Source organism: Orcinus orca, chromosome 8 (assembly GCF_937001465.1).
Source record: "Orcinus orca chromosome 8, mOrcOrc1.1, whole genome shotgun sequence".
Lineage (NCBI taxonomy): Eukaryota > Metazoa > Chordata > Mammalia > Artiodactyla > Delphinidae > Orcinus > Orcinus orca.
Window position 1 is genome coordinate 105,101,090 of NC_064566.1, and position 17,817 is coordinate 105,118,906.

At 46.1% G+C, this 17,817-nt stretch overlaps 2 protein-coding genes across 20 annotated transcripts in view; one reads left to right on the forward strand and one right to left on the reverse strand.

Moving 5' to 3' along the window:
* The window catches only part of ZBTB44 (zinc finger and BTB domain containing 44), a 70,840-nt gene extending 68,626 nt beyond the window's left edge, over positions 1 to 2,214 (reverse strand). For 5 of the 7 annotated variants that reach the window (XM_049713602.1, XM_049713601.1, XM_049713600.1 and 2 more), the window contains exons 1-2: positions 2,082 to 2,159; positions 1,300 to 1,355 (exon numbers count right to left, since the gene is read on the reverse strand). The gene's annotated coding sequence lies outside the window, so the exon portion shown is untranslated. Of the gene's footprint in view, positions 1 to 1,299; positions 1,356 to 2,081 lie in introns of all 7 variants that reach the window. The other 2 variants (XM_033406999.2, XM_033406998.2) reach the window with 1 other exon arrangement.
* LOC117196852 (atherin-like) overlaps positions 1,563 to 17,817 on the forward strand; it is a 63,222-nt gene continuing 46,967 nt past the window's right edge. For 4 of the 13 annotated variants that reach the window (XR_007478816.1, XR_007478815.1, XR_007478818.1 and 1 more), the window contains exons 1-4: positions 2,194 to 2,332; positions 2,819 to 3,149; positions 4,025 to 4,187; positions 11,656 to 11,867. Coding sequence is in view for 1 of the 13 variants with exons in the window: in XM_049713607.1 (XP_049569564.1) it covers positions 1,829 to 2,332; positions 3,697 to 3,756 (564 nt within the window). In the remaining 12 variants the exon portion in view is untranslated. The other 9 variants (XR_007478822.1, XR_007478820.1, XR_004477251.2 and 6 more) reach the window with 8 other exon arrangements.

Sequence of the window (17,817 nt, forward strand, 5' to 3'; positions counted from 1 at the left end):
AAAATCTCCAATAAAATAACTGATTTAAGCAAGAGTCATCAATGGGTGCTAAAATCACTGAGCAAAGGGTAGGCAGAAACAGGTATTTGCTTGGTGTCAAGGAACTACTCCAAGATCACGTACAAATCACAAACAGGGAAACCACATCTTTATAACAGATCTGGTAGTCACCACTTTGATCAAGTGGTCACATTTAGTATCCTTAACAGTGTGGCAATCTGACGTTAAATACCTCCTAAATGGCATAACATGAAGTACACAGCATCATCTATTAAATATTCTTGCCAAATAAAGTTTTCCTTAAGCTACTCAAGCTTTTCTTTAGACCTAACTTCCAGTAACAGGAAATTCAGGGTGATAGAGGAATTAATTAAATGACACCATTAGGAAACAGACAAACCCAGAAGTGGGAGCATTCTATAAAGCAAGTGGTTTGGTTAATTGTCAGAATAAAAAAAGATGGGTACTCCTCTTTTAAAAAAGGACTAGAGGCGTAATCAACAAATGCAATGCTGGGGGTAGGGGTAGATTTCCCAAAAGAGACCTTGGCATACTAAGGAAATTTGCATATGGATTGTTAATTTAGAAAGGTGTTGATAATGATACTGGGGTTAGAATGTCCTTAGTTTTAGGAATCCATTCTGAAATACTGGAGTGTCATGGAGTTTGCAATTTACTTTCAAATGATTACATATTGAGACACACAGAAAGGGAGGAGAGGGGGGAAATGGCAAAAATGTCAATCACTGAATCTAGGTACTGGGGTGTTCACTGCATTTTTCCCTCAATTTCAAAGAGACTGACATTTTTCATAATTAAGTTTAAAAAAAGTGTACCTGTACTGAGAGGAATGGTAGAAAACACATCTACACTGGAATTATATCTGGATACAAATCTCACCTCTATCACTAACTAGTTGTGTGGCCTTTTAAAGCAAGTTACTTAATATCATTTGAGTTTGTCTCATCTGTAAAACTCAAGTAATAGTATCTTAAGTCATTAGGTTGTTCTGAGAATAAAATCACATCAGATATGTAAAATGCCTAGCAGTGTTGCACACAATAAGTAAATCTGGTTTTCATAATTAATGCAATCATCCTAAAATACAAGACTACAGGAAAACATTCCTTTCATTATTGCCACATTCCATGATTAGGAAGCTACATTAGGTAAAATTAAATATCCATTGGCAGTGAAAGTGAAGTAATGGGGGTAACTGTATAAATGAAAATTTACATAATATTTTTTTAAATGCAATAATTCCGACCGAAACACTCTAGGCAAAAAAAAACTACCTACCCAAACAACTGGTATCTATCAAATTGTGAAGTCTGCTTTTGGTATTAGCCGCTTATCCGAATAAAACAGTAAGAAAATAAGTGGAAGTTAAAGAGAATGTCTTCCTAACCAACAGAAAATCTACTTATACGTGGAAAAAAATGTAAGTTCTGGCCTTCATTTCTATAAGTCAGTCCCAATAAAGCAGACTTACTGGGCTTTACTCTAAATTCTGGTTAACCTTCATACAACTCACAAGCATGCTTCCTTTCATCAGTTCTAACGTACTCGTCATTTCACTCGCAGGTAACCCTTTTCTGGTTAGGCCAGCAGAAAATGACTAGATGCAGACTGATCCCCAGATAGGAAACAAAAAAAGGTTTTCATTTTTTGTTTTTTAAGTAAGTGCCAACCTTTTCTTCCCAGTACCAGAGAAAATAAGCAGCAGGGGAGAGGAGGGAACAGTGGGTCTCGCGCTGCGGGCTCGACCAGGTGAGACGCTAACACTCCGCCTCCTCGGGGTTAGGGTGCTGGGCACACACGCGTGCGGATGCGGGGCGTCCTGGGAGATCGGGGCAATTTCTCCTGGACGGCGGGACCCAAGGCCAGTCTCCTTCCCGAAGGCTCAGATGCCATTGAGGGGACCCTGCGGGGTGTCTCCCGGCGCAGAGGGGGTGAGGAGACCAGGCGTTCCCTTCCGTCCAGCGTCCAGATGGGGGACGCACGGCGTCAGCCCTTCGGAGGGCGCGCCCGAGGGCGCGGGCGGCGAAGAGGGGCCGGCCCTGCCCTCCCCTCCCCGTTACCTGCGGGCGGCGGTGCCAGGGCCCGGAGGCCTGCTGCTCCTCCTCCTCCTCCTCCCCGCCAGGCTGAAGCGGCGAGGGGGTGGTGGCGACGGTGGCGGCGGCAGCCCGGGGGGAGGGGGCGGAGCGCACGGCCCGCTCCCTCTCTCCTCCCCCGGGAGGCGGAGGAGACCCTATCTCGGGCCGCCGCGCCTAGGCCCGTGGACAGCCTGCGGCAGGGGCATGGCGGCCCCGAGCAGCGGCGTGCCTGCGAGGTGGGAGAGTGCGAGGCGGCGGGAGGGGAGCGCTCTGGGGGCCTGAGGGGAGGAGCGAGGGGGCCCGGCGAGCCGCGCGCGGGCGGCCGTTGGGGGCGGTTGGCCGAGGGCAGGCGGCGGTTTGGGTAGCGAGGCGACGGCTCGCGTTTTCCCGGCGGGGCGGGGTGGGGAAGGGGAAGGGGAGTGAGGGGAGGGGAGGGGGAGGTTGGGAGGGAGCCGCCGCCGCGCGCGTGCGGGCCGGCGCCGCCGCGGTTGCCGCTCCGCTCACTCCAGCCTGTTTGGGGGCACTTTGTTTGTGTCCCACAATGCTCTGCGCGGGCGGCCGGGCTGGGGAGGGGGAGGGCAAGTGGGCGGGGCGGAGAGAGCTCGGGGGCGGGGCGCGAGCTCGGGGCGGGGAAACGCGGGTACTGCGCAGGCGCAGAGGACGCTGCTCCCGGTCGCCGTCGCTCGAGTTTGGTCTCCCGACGCACCCGCGGGTTTTGACAGGAGCCGTGCATCTTCATGCCTTCGTGAACACGTGTAGAGTTACCTTCACAGGCCGCCTAGGCCCTGGCCAATTCGCCCTTCCTCTGCCCGTCCGCTCAGCCGGCTTCCCGCTAACCTTGACAAGCATTTCTGCGCACGGTGCACGCTTCTTGCATTTTTTTTTCCTTCTTTGAACTAAAACCGAAACAAACTCCTGTTTTCTCGAGTGGTTTCTGTAGCGGCGCTGAACCGGAACACCCCAGATGTTTTCTCTCGGTGAGAGGGTGAGCTGGTAGTGAGCCCATTTCTCACACGCGGAAACTGAGGCCTGCGGAGAGGCGGCCCCGGACAGGTGAGGATGCCGTGCGCCGCCGGCTCCCGCACCCGCCTCCCCGCAGGCAGCCAAGCCCGGCCGGTGTCCGGCTCCCTGCGGCCTCTGCAGCCCGGGGCGTCCTCTCGGCGCCCGAGGATTGTTCTAGAATTTCCCTGGGCCACCCGGCGGGAGGTGCGGTTTTGAAATGACTGGAGAAATCCATCTTATTCCCCCAACACGGGGTCACCTAGAGCCGCTCCCCAAATATGCCTGTTCCTTTCACACCTGGAGTCTCATTTGGTTCCACCGCCTTGACTTTCCGGCGAGGGAGTATGCGGGGGGCTTGAGAGTTCTCGGTCAACTGCAAAATCGCATGAAGTGTTAAAACTCCGGGACTCCAAGCCTTAGCGTCCCCGGCCCGGCGGGCGAGCGCTCGGACGGGGCCCGGTGGCCCGGAGGGGCGCCCTGGGCGGCTGGCAGAAGCGCGCCGCAGGCTAGTCGGCCGGCCGCGCTGGGGCTAAGGGGGTGCGGCCTGCAGCGCCCGGGGGGCTCCTCAGCTGCATGCTGTGTTTTCCCATGCCTTCAGGTTTTGCACGGAAAAACTTCTCCAAAGGGCTTTGTTCAAGGTGGCCGGCACCCCGTCTGAAGTAGAGTGGCGTTTTCTTCTGAAACACTTGGCAACGTCTTGCATTGATCTCACTGAGAGACAAGCACCCCAGCACCCTAGCACCCCCTCTTTCTAGCCACTGAAATCTACGTGAGAAATAAAGGCCGTAAAAAGCAACGTCAAATTGTATAGTCTTCTGCGGTTTCCAACAGATTTTCAAGTATATATAATGTTTAATCCCAACAGCAATCGTAATACGTAGGTTTTGCTGTTATTCCCACCATCATTTTTATTATTCCCATTTCAGAGATGAGGAAAGTCAGGAAGATGCCCATGAGGCCCAGAAAGTTTGTGCTGAGATTTGAAGAAGGAGAAGAAAAAGAAGGCGGAATGCTTACCCTGGAAGGGGAACGGCAGCGACAGAGCAAGTCTCAGGAAGGGCCTGGTGTGTGTTAGAGCAGGTGCACAAGGTAATACCTGGAGAAGAATCAGGGTGGGAATAAAGCAGTCAAACAAATCCCGCGGACCTCTCCTAGGGCATTTAATCGGAGAGTCGATAAGGGACCTCTAGGCAAGTCCTTACTGCTTCCCAGGGGATTGAGGTGGCAGCCCTGGCACAAAATACAGCTTTTCTTGTATTACTCTCTTGTCTTTTCTCCGTTTCCTCCCTTTTTGTACTTTTCTGTTTTTCATTTTATATTTAAAAATTATCATCTTCTCACCCCACCCCCTCCCTGGGACTGGAGGATAAATTAACCACCCAATGGCTGTGGGACCCTAAGGGCACAGGGCTAGATGGTTGGATAGGGTGTGAGAAGATATAAAAAGATTAACTTTGTAGGAGTCCTCTCCTCTGTTTTGGCTTTGGGCAGGGTCACTTTCTGTGGCATCTGCAGCCTCCCACTTTCTCCTGGGCTAGTAGAGACTTGCCCTTGGGTTGGCGGAATATATACACCTTTTTTCCACACTAGGTTAAATAATACTGCTGGGAGGATTTTATGAAACCAGAATCCTGCACACAGGTGAAACAAACAAACGGAGACAGTTATGAGGAACCTTTAATTATTAACCTGGTGTAGGTGATTCTGAGGAATTCAAATTCCAGGCGAAGAGCGTTTTATTTCAGCCCTGAGCTGTTCGGGGGGCCAAATTCTGGCAGAGATGGCACTCGCTTGTGGTAGACCATAAGGGCTGAATGGGAACTTAGTTACTTAGTCCACAACTTATTTCAGAGCAAGAACACTGGACACTTAACTGAAAGATCTCTAGTCCAACTCGGATAATTCCAATAGAGGAGAACTCACTACTGCACAAAGCAGCCTTGCTCCCCTATTAGATCATTCCAACTATATTAACAAAATTAGCCTTACTCCCCAACCCTGAAACTTGCACCTCTTCTAGTATTCCCATTTCATCATCCATCCAGTTGAGCATGTCAGCTTGGCTACTTCACTACTCTACCACATCTCAGTTCCAACCCATCAACAAGTCCTGCTGAATTCGTCCATTCCTACGACCACCATCCTAATCTTGTAACCAAGCAGGACCCCATGGGGCCTTCCCTTCCCAGGACAGGCCTTCCCCCAGATCCTCTGCTTTAGCTCCTCTCTGAAGTACCTAGATAATAGTGGATTTGATGCACATTTCCTGAGTTGTTTTGCAGATGTAAAAAAACCCCCTCTCCAACAAATGGAAGATGCTAACCTTGATTACATAGCCCCAGGCCTCCTGGAGCCTAAGGACTGATAAAGTTAACCCCTGTGACACCACCCTGCTACCTCACCATCAGACAATCAGAGAATTGATAAACTGATAAGCTGATCACATACCCTGAGGCTCCCCCTGCCACCCTGGCTTTTAAAAGTGCTTTGCCGACCTTCGACCTTCGGGGAGCTCCGGGCTTTTTAGGGCATGAGCCTCCTCATCATGCATGGCCCCGATATTTCAGTTTGTTTGGCCTCACTGTGCATCGGGCACACGAACTTGCATTAACAATCTAAGACACCAACCAATACCTTGTACCCGGAGAACTGTAATACCACCTACCTGGTTTCCCGAATATACCCCCCCCCTTCTCTTCACTCTCTGCATGGTAGCTGGAGTTAAAATGCATAGTGATCTTATCACACAACAATGGCTTCCTATTGTTTTTAGGATAAAATCTCAAACTTTTACCATGGCTTTCACAGCTACAAATGTGGGCCTGTTCAATACATAGCTTCAGCTTCAACTCTCATTATACTCTTTCAAGGAACATGCCAGTTGCAGATTTTTTTTTCACATCTTCTAAAATGCCACACTCTTTCCTCCAGTGCACACATTACTCCCTCTGTATATGTATACATTGTTCCTTATCTAATTCCTCTCAATCCACACATCTCTTCTACGTAATATATGTATTTAAAGAGAAAAACCAGGGCTTCCCGGTGGTTCAGTGGTTAAGAATCCGCCTGCCAATGCAGGGGACATGGGTTCGAGCCCTTGTTTGGGAAGATCCCATATGCTACAGAACAAATAAGCCTGTGTGCCACAACTACTGAGCCTGCACTCTAGAGCCCACGGGCCACAACTGAGCCCGTGTGCCACAACTACTGAAACCCATGAGCTTAGAGCCCGTGCTCTGCAAGAGAAGCCACTGCAGTGAAGAAACCCGTGCACTGCAAGGAAGAGTAGCCCCTGCTCCCTGCAACTAGAGAAAGCCCGCACGCGCAGCAAGGAAGACCCAACACAGCCAAAAATAAATAATTAACATAATAATAATAATAAAATAAAGAGAAAAACCACAAGCCCAAATGGCGTCACTTTTGCTAAAGCCCATGGTACTAAACCTAGATTTAATACCTGACCTAATTGCAGTTTCGACCTTTACCGGGAATGTAATCTTAATCAGCCAGTTTGGAAGTTTCTGGTCAGCAATAATAATAATCTGTCACATGGACCCTCTCCATTCCCCACCCCATCCCGCCCCAGGAAGAAGATGCAGTCTGCATGATGAAACCCTTGCTGTCACTTCCCCCCACAGAAGAAGGTGTCCTGGCCTAAAAATAATCCTTTCTATTCTTTTATTAAACATCCCTTGCCCCCCACTTCTTCCTATAAAACCTCCCATTTTGTACAGCCCCTCAGAGCACACTTCTCATTGCTAGATGGGATGCTACCTGATTCAGGAATCGAATAAACTGAATTAGATCTTCAAATTTACTGAGATGAATTTTGTTTTTTTAACAAAATACATGAACATTATGAGATATAATTTACATACCATGCAATGCACCCATTTAAAGTGTTACAGTTCAGTGTTCTTTAGTATATGCAGAGTTGTGCAGTCATCACCACAGTCAATTTTTGAACATTCTTGTAACCCCAAGAAGAAACTCTTGCCATTAGCAGTCACTCTCCCTTCCTCCCCAGCTCCTCAGCCCTAGGCAACCACTAATCTGTATACTTTCTGCTTCTACAGATTTGCCCATTCTGGACGTTTCATATAAATGGAATTCAGCACTCTTTCTGACAACCACTCATTCAAGGCCTCCTCCCCTGTTTCCCCTGACTGTGTTAGATCCCATGGTATAGATTCTTAGAGCTCCCTGCATTTCTCCAACACTCTTCTAATTACCACTGTAGTTCCCTCTTATCATTCACCACTTTAATCCCAGAGCCTAGCACAGTGTCTAGCCCATAATAGGTATTTGATAAATGTTTAAGGAATGAATCATGATTAATGAAATAAATGAATATGGGGGCCAATTTTATCAGTTAGTAGAATGGCAACTTCCCAAGACCTGTGATGTCAGGGAAGAAGCTTGTGCTTCAGTAGACTTACCCATTCTTCTCCAAGATGCCAGAATATCCACAATTAAAGTCCATCCTTTTTTTTTTTTTTTTTTTTTTTTTGCTGTACGCAGGCCTCTCACTGTCGTGGCCTCTCCCTGCCTCTCCACAGGCTCCAGACGCGCAGACTCAGCGGCCATGGCTCACGGGCCCAGCCGCTCCGAGGCATGTGGGATCTTCCCGGACCGGGGCACGAACCCATGTCCCCTGCATCAGCAGGCGGACTCTCAACCACTGCGCCACCAGGGAAGCCCCAAGTCCATCCTTTAAAAAAAAGTCCATCCTTTCGATTTTTTTTTTTTTTAATGTTTGTAGCAGCTTTATTCATAATTGTCAAATCTGGTCACAACATCCTTTTGATTTTTGAAGACTCGTTAGATCTTTAAGATGCAACTATTGAAATACAGCTCATCTTCAGATGGGGAATTGGTGGTTTAATTTTTTTTTTTAATTCAAGGAAGAAGGCGATGCTTTGGTCTCAGTGATTTGATCTTAATGCTTTTGTTTGCTCGCAGCCCACCTCGCCTCCCACCACAACACTATTTTTCTTCCTCTTCACAGGATTCACAGCCAGACTTCTCAAACCTAAATATTATCCGCACTCACTGTTCTTTGCTCTTGCTTCTCCTTCTTTACTTCTCATCCCCTCTAATTTGATCTTCCCTTCACTCTACCTTCTTACTGTCACCAATTGTTTCTATGTTGCTAATCCAGAGGATATTTATTTGCACTCTCATCTTACTGGATTTTTTGGGGGGAGGGGGTGCCACACAGCTTGTGGAATCTTAGTTCCCCGATCAGGGATTGAACCCGGGCCCACGGCAGTGAAAGCGCCCGAGTCTTAACCACCAGACCGCAAGGGAATTCCCCATCTCACTGGACTTTTGAGCAGCATTTGGACTTGTTGAGTACTCGATCAAACTTGAAACACTCCCTCCCTTGTCTTTGCTGACATTCTCAATGTGCATGCGGGGTTGAGAACTAGTGTTTATACTATCTTCCGGGACTAGTGAGCCTCGAAAATGTGGTCTCCAGACCACAGCATTAGCGTCACCTGTCAAATTGTTAGAAATGTGAATTCTTAAGTCATATCTAGACCTACTGATTCAGAAACTCTGGGGTAGTGGCCCAGCGATCTGTGTTTAAATGAACTCTCCAGGTAATTCAGACCCTTGCTCAAGTTTAAGAACTGGTGCCCAGGCAGACCTGTCTAAACTCTGTGAGCCATTCTTTTTTTTTTAATGCACTTTTTTTTTTTTTTTTAAGAGAGACTAATATTTATTTATTTATTTATTTTTTGCGGTATGCGGGCCTCTCACTGCTGTGGCCTCTCCCGCCGCGGAGCACAGGCTCTGGACGTGCAGGCTCAGCGGCCATGGCTCACGGGCCCAGCCGCTCCGCGGCATGTGGGATCTTCCCGGACTGGTGCACAAACCTGCGTCCCCTGCATCGGCAGGCAGACTCTCAACCACTGCGCCACCAGGGAAGCCCTTAATGCACTTTTTAAAAAATTTATTTATTTTTATTTTTGGCTGCATCGGGTGTTAGTTATGGCACATGGGCTGCTCTCTAGTTGGGGCGTGTGGGTTTTCTCTCTCTAGTTGTGGCACGTGGGCTCAGTAGTTGTGGCACGTGGGCTTAGTTGCCCTGCAGTATGTGGAATCTTATATCCCCAAGCAGGGATCGAGCCCACATCTCCTGCATTGGAAGGCAGATTCTTTACCACTGGACCACCCAAGCCATTGATTCTTAAATGCACACTGCTAGCCCATATCTCTCTGCCCAGCTCCAGATGTGCCTGTCTAACTGCCTACTAGTTCCACTTTGCTTGGTTGTCTCAGAAATACCTCAGACTCAACATGTCCAAGGTAGACGAGTGGCCTTCTTCTATAGACAGTGTTCTCGCTCACTGTTTTCTGATCACCGAAGGGTACCATTTTAGAACCAGGCACAAAAATCAGAACCCAGGGTCATCTCTGACACCTCCCTCGCTCGATTTATTATTAAATTATGTCAATTTTGCTTTCCAAATTTCTTTTAATATAAACATCTTTTTTAAAATTAATTAATTTTATTTTTGGTTGCGTTGGGTCTTCGTTTCTGTGTGAGGGCTTTCTCTAGTTGTGGCAAGCAGGGGCCAGTCTTCATCGCGGTGCACGGGCCTCTCCCTACCGCGGCCTCTCCTGTTGCGGAGCACAGGCTCCAGATGCGCAGGCTGAGTAGTTGTGGCTCACGGGCCTAGTTGCTCTGCGGCATGTGGGATCTTCCCAGACCGGGGCTCGAACCCGTGTCCCCTGCATTAGCAGGCAGACTCTCAACCAGTGCGCCACTAGGGAAGCCCCCTTCTTCTTTATTGTGGAGAATTTCAAACATATAAAATATAGAAAGGACAGTTAAAAATATATAAACATGTACCTAACACTCAAGCCCCCGAATCCAGTCAGTGGCCAACATTGCCTCGTCCATACCCCCTTCAATTTTTTTCCCCTTCCCATATTATTTTGAAGAAAAGTCCAGATATCATATGATTTTCTATGTAAATAGTCTGTATTTCTAAAAGAGTTCAAAAAAAAACTCCCAATGCCATAATCACAAATTTAAAATAACAATGATTTCTTAATGTCATAAAATATCCTGTTACTATACACATTTCCAATAGACTCATAAATGTTCCTTTTTTTTTTAAACCAAATGTTTCAGTGAGGAACTATACTGTGTTTGGTTGGTACATTTTTTTTCTTAATTAAAAAATAAATTTTTTTGGAGTATAGTTGATTTATAATGTTGTGTTAGTTTCAGGTGTACAGCAAAGTGAATCAGTTATACATGTACATATATCCACTCTTTTTTAGATTGTTTTTGGGTTGGTACATTTTTGAAAGTCCTCTGTATTTATTTTTTCTTTCTTTGTTTTCCCGTTTTTTGTTTTTGTTTTTTGGTTTTTTTGCCACGCCGCTAGGCGTGTGGGTTCTCAGTTCCCTGACCAGGGATTGAACCCGGGCCATGGTAGTGAAAGCCCAGAATTCTAATCACTAGGCCGCCAGGGAACTCCTAGTATTTTTTTTTTTTTTAAATTTAAGGAAGTTCGTTGTTTGTCCTTTAGTTTTTGCCACAATCCAGATTTTGTGAGTTGCATCCCCACAGCATACTTTAATGTGTTACCTTGTCCTCTGTTATTTTCTATAAATTGGTAGTAAGATCTAGACGTATTATCAGATTCGTGTTTAATTTTTTGGCAGGATACCTTCCTAGGTGGTGGTGTATTTTTCCATTAGGAGACACACAGTGTGTGCTTGTCTCTCTTTTTGTAGTGTTAACAGCTGTTGGTGAATAATGCCTGCATCAATTCATTCATTAGGGGTTTTACAATGGTGATATAATCCAATCATTCTTCATTTAGAAGCTACAATATTTCTGCAAGGGGAACCGCCCCCCTTCAATTATTTGATTGCCTGTCGGCATAGTTCACGTAAGAAAGCAGGATAGATGCTTGATTCTTTCCCTTTCACTCTCTCTTAACCCTGTCGACTCTCATTTTCAACTGCCACCATCCTGATCCAAAATCCTTAACCTAACCTCCAAGATCTTGAACCTTTAGTGCCCTATTCATCTTGCAAGGTCCTGAATGATCTGGTCCCTGTCTGTTTCTCCAGCCTCATTTCCTGCTATTTTCCTCCTCCTTTTCTCACTATATCTAAGCCTCAAAAAGCTTTTGATGACCCCTCTACCTGGAAAGCTTTCTCCAATGTCCTCTTCCCTTACTAACTCTTACATTGCTTTCTTAAGGAAGGCTAGATTGGTGTTCCAGTTATAATCTCTTATACCACCTTCTACTTGTCCTTCATAGCAAGTCTTATAGCTTGTATTATTTCTGTGATTATTTGTTTAATATTTGCTTCCCCCACTAAACTATAAGATCAAAAAAGTCAGGGGCCTTGTCTATTTTGGTACCATATTTTTTCCTAAGCTTAATTTAACGCTCGTAATATAGTATGTGTGCAAAAAAAAAATGTTGAATAACATTGAATTGAAGTCAGATTTGGGAAAAATAAACATTTGTCTCGATTTGTAAAGAGTAAAGATAACTAACATTTTTTTTTTTTTCAGTACGTGGGCCTCTCACTGTTGTGGCCTCTCCCGTTGCGGAGCACAGGCTCCAGACGCAGGCTCAGCGGCCATGGCTCACGGGCCCAGCTGCTCCACGGCATGTGGGATCTTCCCGGACCGGGGCACGAACCTGCGTCCCCTGCATCGGCAGGCGGACTCTCAACTACTGCGCCACCAGGGAAGCCCGATAACGAACATTTATTGAGAACAAGGTACTCTCCTAAGTTCTTCTAATATTCATTATAACCTTATGAAGTAGATATAATTACCTGTAATTGACAGGTAAGGAACTGAAGAGAGAGTAAGTTCACATAGATAGTAAATGTCAGAGTCAGGATTGAAATCTAAGCAATCTGGGGACTTCCCTGGTGGCGCAATGGTTAAGAATCTGCCTGCCAATGCAGGGGACGCAGGTTCGATTCCTGGTCTAGGAAGATCCCACATGCCGCGGAGCAACTAAGCCCGTTCACCACAACTACTGAGCCTGCACTCTAGAACCCCAACTACTGAGTCTGTGAGCCGCAACTACTGAAGCCCATGCACCTAGAGCCCGTGCTCCGCAACATGAGAAGCCACCGCAATGAGAAGCCTGCGCATGGCAATGAAGAGTAGCCCCTGCTCGCCGCAACTAGAGAAAGCCCACTTGCAGCAATGAAGACCCAACGCAGCCAAAAATAAATAAATAAATAAAAAAGAAATCTAAGCAATCTGGCTCTAGAACCCCAGATATAAGGTTAAAACCCTAGTATACTGCAGTCTGTAAGAACAACAACACAAATGTCTACACTGGAGAGGAACTGACCTCAATTCTTTGAGCCCTAAATTCAAAAATTCCAGAGAAGGGGCTTATTAGCTTAGGTCAGGTACTCATCCCTAAACCAACCAACCAAAATCAACGCGATGGGCATCATTAAGAACATGCAGCTTCTATGCCAGATATGTGGATGCAAAGGGGCAATTTCCAGAAGAAGGGGGAATGCCAGGCAGGCAATCTCATAGAGGGTACACACATATTTCTTCCCATACATCCAGTATCATAAATTCCCTTGTCCAACATAATGCACTTTTCCCACATAGAACAACAGATACCTTGCCTCCTCAGTGAGAAGCTATTCAAAGACATAGCTAGCTACCACATCCGTCTCTGATTCCCAGCATCTCTGTTTGACCATGTCTGCATATGATTGCACACGGTTTTGCAACCTATCGGCTAAATGACAAACTTAATCACTCTCGAAACAGTAGAGTCACAATCGTTTGCAAAGATTCTAAAGTCAGCTCCTGATGCTGAATTTACCTTGGGCCAGTGATAACCTCCAAGACCCATATTAGGCAAAGTTATCCCAGAGGCCACAGAGGAGAAAAGTGCATAGACCAAACTAAGAAGCTCCAATCTCACAGTTTATCAATAAATTTTAAAACACATAGTGAGAAGTAAGGGGAAAGGTGAGGTATGTGAACACACATTGGATAAGCTACAAGCACAGTGGAAGAACCATACTACCTGAGTCTGGATTATACAGTGTTCATATTCCCATTTTTTCCCTGTTGTGTTAGCTTTCCTCTCTGGTGGTGGGGCTTTATGGGAATCAGAGTTGCGTCTGAGCAAGGGGATCCCATAGACTGAAGGTACATAGGGCCATCATACACACTTGTTTATTGGAATGATGCAGGGGCAAGTATACCTGGCAAATACTTGTATCTCATCAATTACCCTGATGAGTAGCTGTGTTTTTTTTTTTAAAGTAATTTTATTTAATTAATTAATTTATTTACTTTTTGGCTGTGTTGGATTTTCGTTGCTGTGAGCGGGCTTTCTCTCTAGTTGCAGCGAGCGGGGGCCACTCTTCGTTGCGGTGCGCAGGCTTCTCATTGCGGTGGCTTCTCTTGTTGCAGAGCACAGGCTCTGGGCGCGCAAGCTTCAGTAGTTGCAGCACGCAGGCTCACTAGTTGTGGCGCACAGGCTTAGTTGCTCTGCCGCATGTGGGATCTTCCCAGAACAGGAATCGAACCTGTGTCCCCTGCGTTGGCAGGCAGACTCTTAACCACTGCGCCACCAGGGAAGTCCAGTAGCTGTGGTTTCACCTACATTTCTTGGGCAGAGGACAAGTGGGGTCAGCAGGGCATCATCGATGGGTGGCTCATAAACATTGGATGCTTGGTGTATCTCACGTGTATTTAGTGAATCAGGAATATTTGGTATGTCTTGGTCCTTCCTTCCCTGTCTATCTAGTTCAGAACATGTATGCTCTACTTATTTTTATATCTCTCCAGCATTCCTCGCATGCCATTGGCTTCTGTACTCGGTTTCATCTAGCTGCCTTGTTTTTTTGTCTTCTTTTCTATAGTAAACATGGAAAATAACTAAATTATACAACAAACACGTTACAAATATTAAAAATCAGGTGTAGAAATTACCTTGGAAGATCTCTTAAATCACCCATAGAGCACAATATGTTGTACTTATGAGCCACTTTGGAGGCTGACATGCCACCTCTCACTATGTCTGACCCAGTGGGTCTTCCCTCCAGTGTGAGGCCAGATTGCTCACTCCTCTGTTGAGTACCAGAGAAGGTTGTGGGCTTGTTTAGTGACTCGCACTCAGACTGCTGGGTGTCCACGAAACTGAGACCAGAAACTGAGTCCAACCAAGCAAACGACAGATTCCCGTCTCCCACCTCCTGCTTACTCTGAGCATCCACTCGCTGGATGAAACAATCAATGAAATATTGCGCAGTTGTGGGTAATAAATAACCAGACTTCCCACAGTAGCCATCTAGATGGGGGAAAAGAAGTTCCCAACTCCCTTAGGCGTGTTTTTAACACTGGCTGGTGATTGTGCTCTATTTTCCTAGTCAGTTCACTCTTTTGCTTTCCTACAGGACTATTTCCTAACGTCTCCTCTCCTGTCAAACCTCTAATAACTCTTCTTTACTGTCGCTCACAGTTGATGACCCATAACAGGAATGACCACAAGGGTAGTGGCTGAGACCAACACAAATATGTTGTCTTATAGTTCTATGGGTCAAAACGTCGACACAGGGCTCACTGGGCTAAAATCAAGGTGTAGGCAAGGCTGTGTCCCTTTCTGGCAGCTCGAGGGGGACCCATTTCCTTGCTTTTTCGGGCTCTAGAGGCCACCTGCATTCCTTGGCTCATGGTCTCCTGTCTGTAAAGTCAGCACCTCTCTGACCCTATGTCAATTGTCACATGTTGCTCTGATGCAATCTTCTGTTTCCCTCTTCCAGCTTTGTTTGTTTGATTTTAGTAACAGCTTTACTGAAGATCTAATTCACATACTCTACAATTCACCCATTTAAAGTGTACAATTCAGTCATCTTTAGTATATTCACAGAATTGTGCACCTTTCACCACTACCAGTGACAGAACAGTTTTCATCGTCCCCCAGAGAAACCCTGTGCCTTTAGCAGTCACCCTGTATTCTCCCCAGCCCCAAACGCTGGCAACCACTAACTTACTCTCCGTCTCTATGGATTTGCCTATTCCGGACATTTCATCTAAGTGGAATCATACAGTACATGCTCGTTTGTGCCTGTCTTCTCTCACTTAGTGTGTTTTTAAGGTTCCTCCGTGTTGTAATATGTGGCCGTATTTCATTCCCCTCTTCCACTTTTAAGGACTCATGTGATTAGATTGGGCCTGCCCAGATAATCCAGCATAATCTTCCCATCTCAAGGTCCTTACCGTGAATCACATCTGCAAATTCCCTTTGACCATGTAAGTTAATATTCATAGGTTCCAGGGATTAGGATGTGGCAACTTTGGGGGGCCGTTACTCTGTCTACCACAGTGACCATCCTTCCTATATCAGAAAGGAAAGAAAAGCAGTCAGAAGAGAATTTTGACAGACTCTTTATCACCACATCTACCCACCCATCCCCACTGTGTGTATCCAGGGACTCTGCCTTCCTTCCTGTGGGGTGGTTGAAACTCTCTTGCTCCCAGCATTTCCTTCATTTTGTTTCGTGGTTTTGTTCCCCCCACCGCCGCCCACATCTCGCGGCATGTGGGATCTTAGTTCCCCAACCAGGGATGGAACCCGTACTCCCTGCAGTGGAACTGCAGAGTCTTAACCACTGGACCGCCAGGGAAGTCCCAGCCCTTCCTTCAGAGACTGCCCCTTCCTCTGCTGCCAGCAAGGCCTCCCTGCCACCTGGCACCAAGCCATGTCCTCTTGCTAACTTAGTAACACCACTGGAGCGATCTCCCTGCTCTCTGCATTATCATTTCCCCCCTTCTCCAGGATCATTACAACTGGCATCAAAGCAGCTTGTAACTTCTCCCTTCTTAAATTCTTTCTTGACCTCTTCCTTCTCCTTCTACTGCCCCATTTCTTTGCTCCCTTTTACAGCAAAACTTCCTGAAAGATTCGTCTGCATTGTTTCCAATTCTTTCCCTTTAAAATTTTTTTTGTTGTTGCATGGTTAAATGTACATAATATAAAATTTGCCATTTTATCTGTTCTTAAGCATACAGATCAGTGGCACTAAGAACATTCACACTGTTGTGCAATCATGACCACGACAAGAACTGTCCAGAACTTTTAAATCATCCCAAACAGAAACTCTGTACACATTAAACGATAACTCCCAGTACCTCACCCCAGCCTCTGGTAACCACCATTTGCTTTTTGTTTCTATGAATTTGAGCATTCTAAATGCCTCGTATAAGTGGAATCCTGCAATATTTGTCCTTTTTTGTCTAGTTTATTTCACTTAGTATAAGTTTTTAAGGTTCATCCAGCTTGTAGTACGTATCAGAATTTCCTTCCTATTCCATTGTATGTATGTATGTACCACATTGTGTTTATCCATTCATCTACTGATGGACATCTGGGCTGTTAACACCTTTTGGCTAGTGTGAATAATGCTATTATGAACATTGACGTACAAGTATCTATTTGAGCTAGCTCTCTTAAATCCACTCCAGTTAGGCTTCTGCTCTCACTGCTCCACCCAGACAGCTTTTGTCCAGGTAACGGATCACCTCTGGATTGCTGTAGCCAACCGTCAATGCTCCATCCTCGCCTCACTTAGTGCCATCTGGCTGAGTTGATCATTGCCTCTTTGGGATGCTCTTCACTTGACATCTGGGACACACCACCACACGCTCCCAGCTCTCCTCCCACCTCTCTAGGTACCCTGTCTTAGTCTCCTTTGCTAATCGTCCTTACTGTCTCCTCCTCAGTCCTTGGACCTACTCTGTTTGCAGAGTAGGTTTGCACTCACTCCCTTGGTGGGTGATATCACCCTGTCTCATGGCTTTAAATATGCTGACAACTTCCAAATGTATATCTCCAGCCTGGGCTTCTCCCTCGAATGTCAAACTCCAGTAATCTACCTGACACCTCTGTTTGAAAATCAAGTGGGCATCTTTGATTTAACGTGCCCTACACTAAATTCCTCACCATCCTTATCCTACCCGCCCAAACCCAATCCCCTCAGTACTTCTTCCTCAATTCGTTGGATCTTTATCTTTCTAGTTGCTTCGGCAAAAAATCTGGGAATCATCCTTGATTCCTCTCTTTTGCTCCCACTCCACATTCAGTGCATTAACAAACACTACTGGCACTTTCTTCAAAATATATACAGAATTTGACCATTTCTCACGACTTTCACTGCTACTACCTTGATAGGACTTACCAGCATCTCTTGCCTGTATTATTTCCGTAACCTCCTAACTAGTTTCCCTGAGTCTGCTCTTACATCTCTTCAGCCAGTTGTCAACATAGCAGCGGAGAGGTGCCATTAAAATATTAACATCTCGAGTCATCCCTCTACTCAGAATCCTCCAAAGGCTTTCCATCTAACTCAAACTGAGATTCAATGTCCTGGTAATGGTTTACAAGACCCTACACAATCTCACCCCTCCTTAGTTCTGCGACCTTACTTCCCACAGTGCTCTATTCACTCACCTCTCTTTAGCCAACCTGGCGTCATTGCTTTTCTCAAACACACCAGGCATGTCTCTACCCGTACTTTCTATTTCCTCATTCCTTCACTGCCTTTATTAAGATGCCACCTTTTCAGTGAGAACTTTCCTGATAACCCTATCTGAAATTGTAATCCTGCCAGCAGTTTACTTTTCTTCATTACACTGAAAACTTTCTAAGATACAATGTAATTTACTTATTTTATTTTA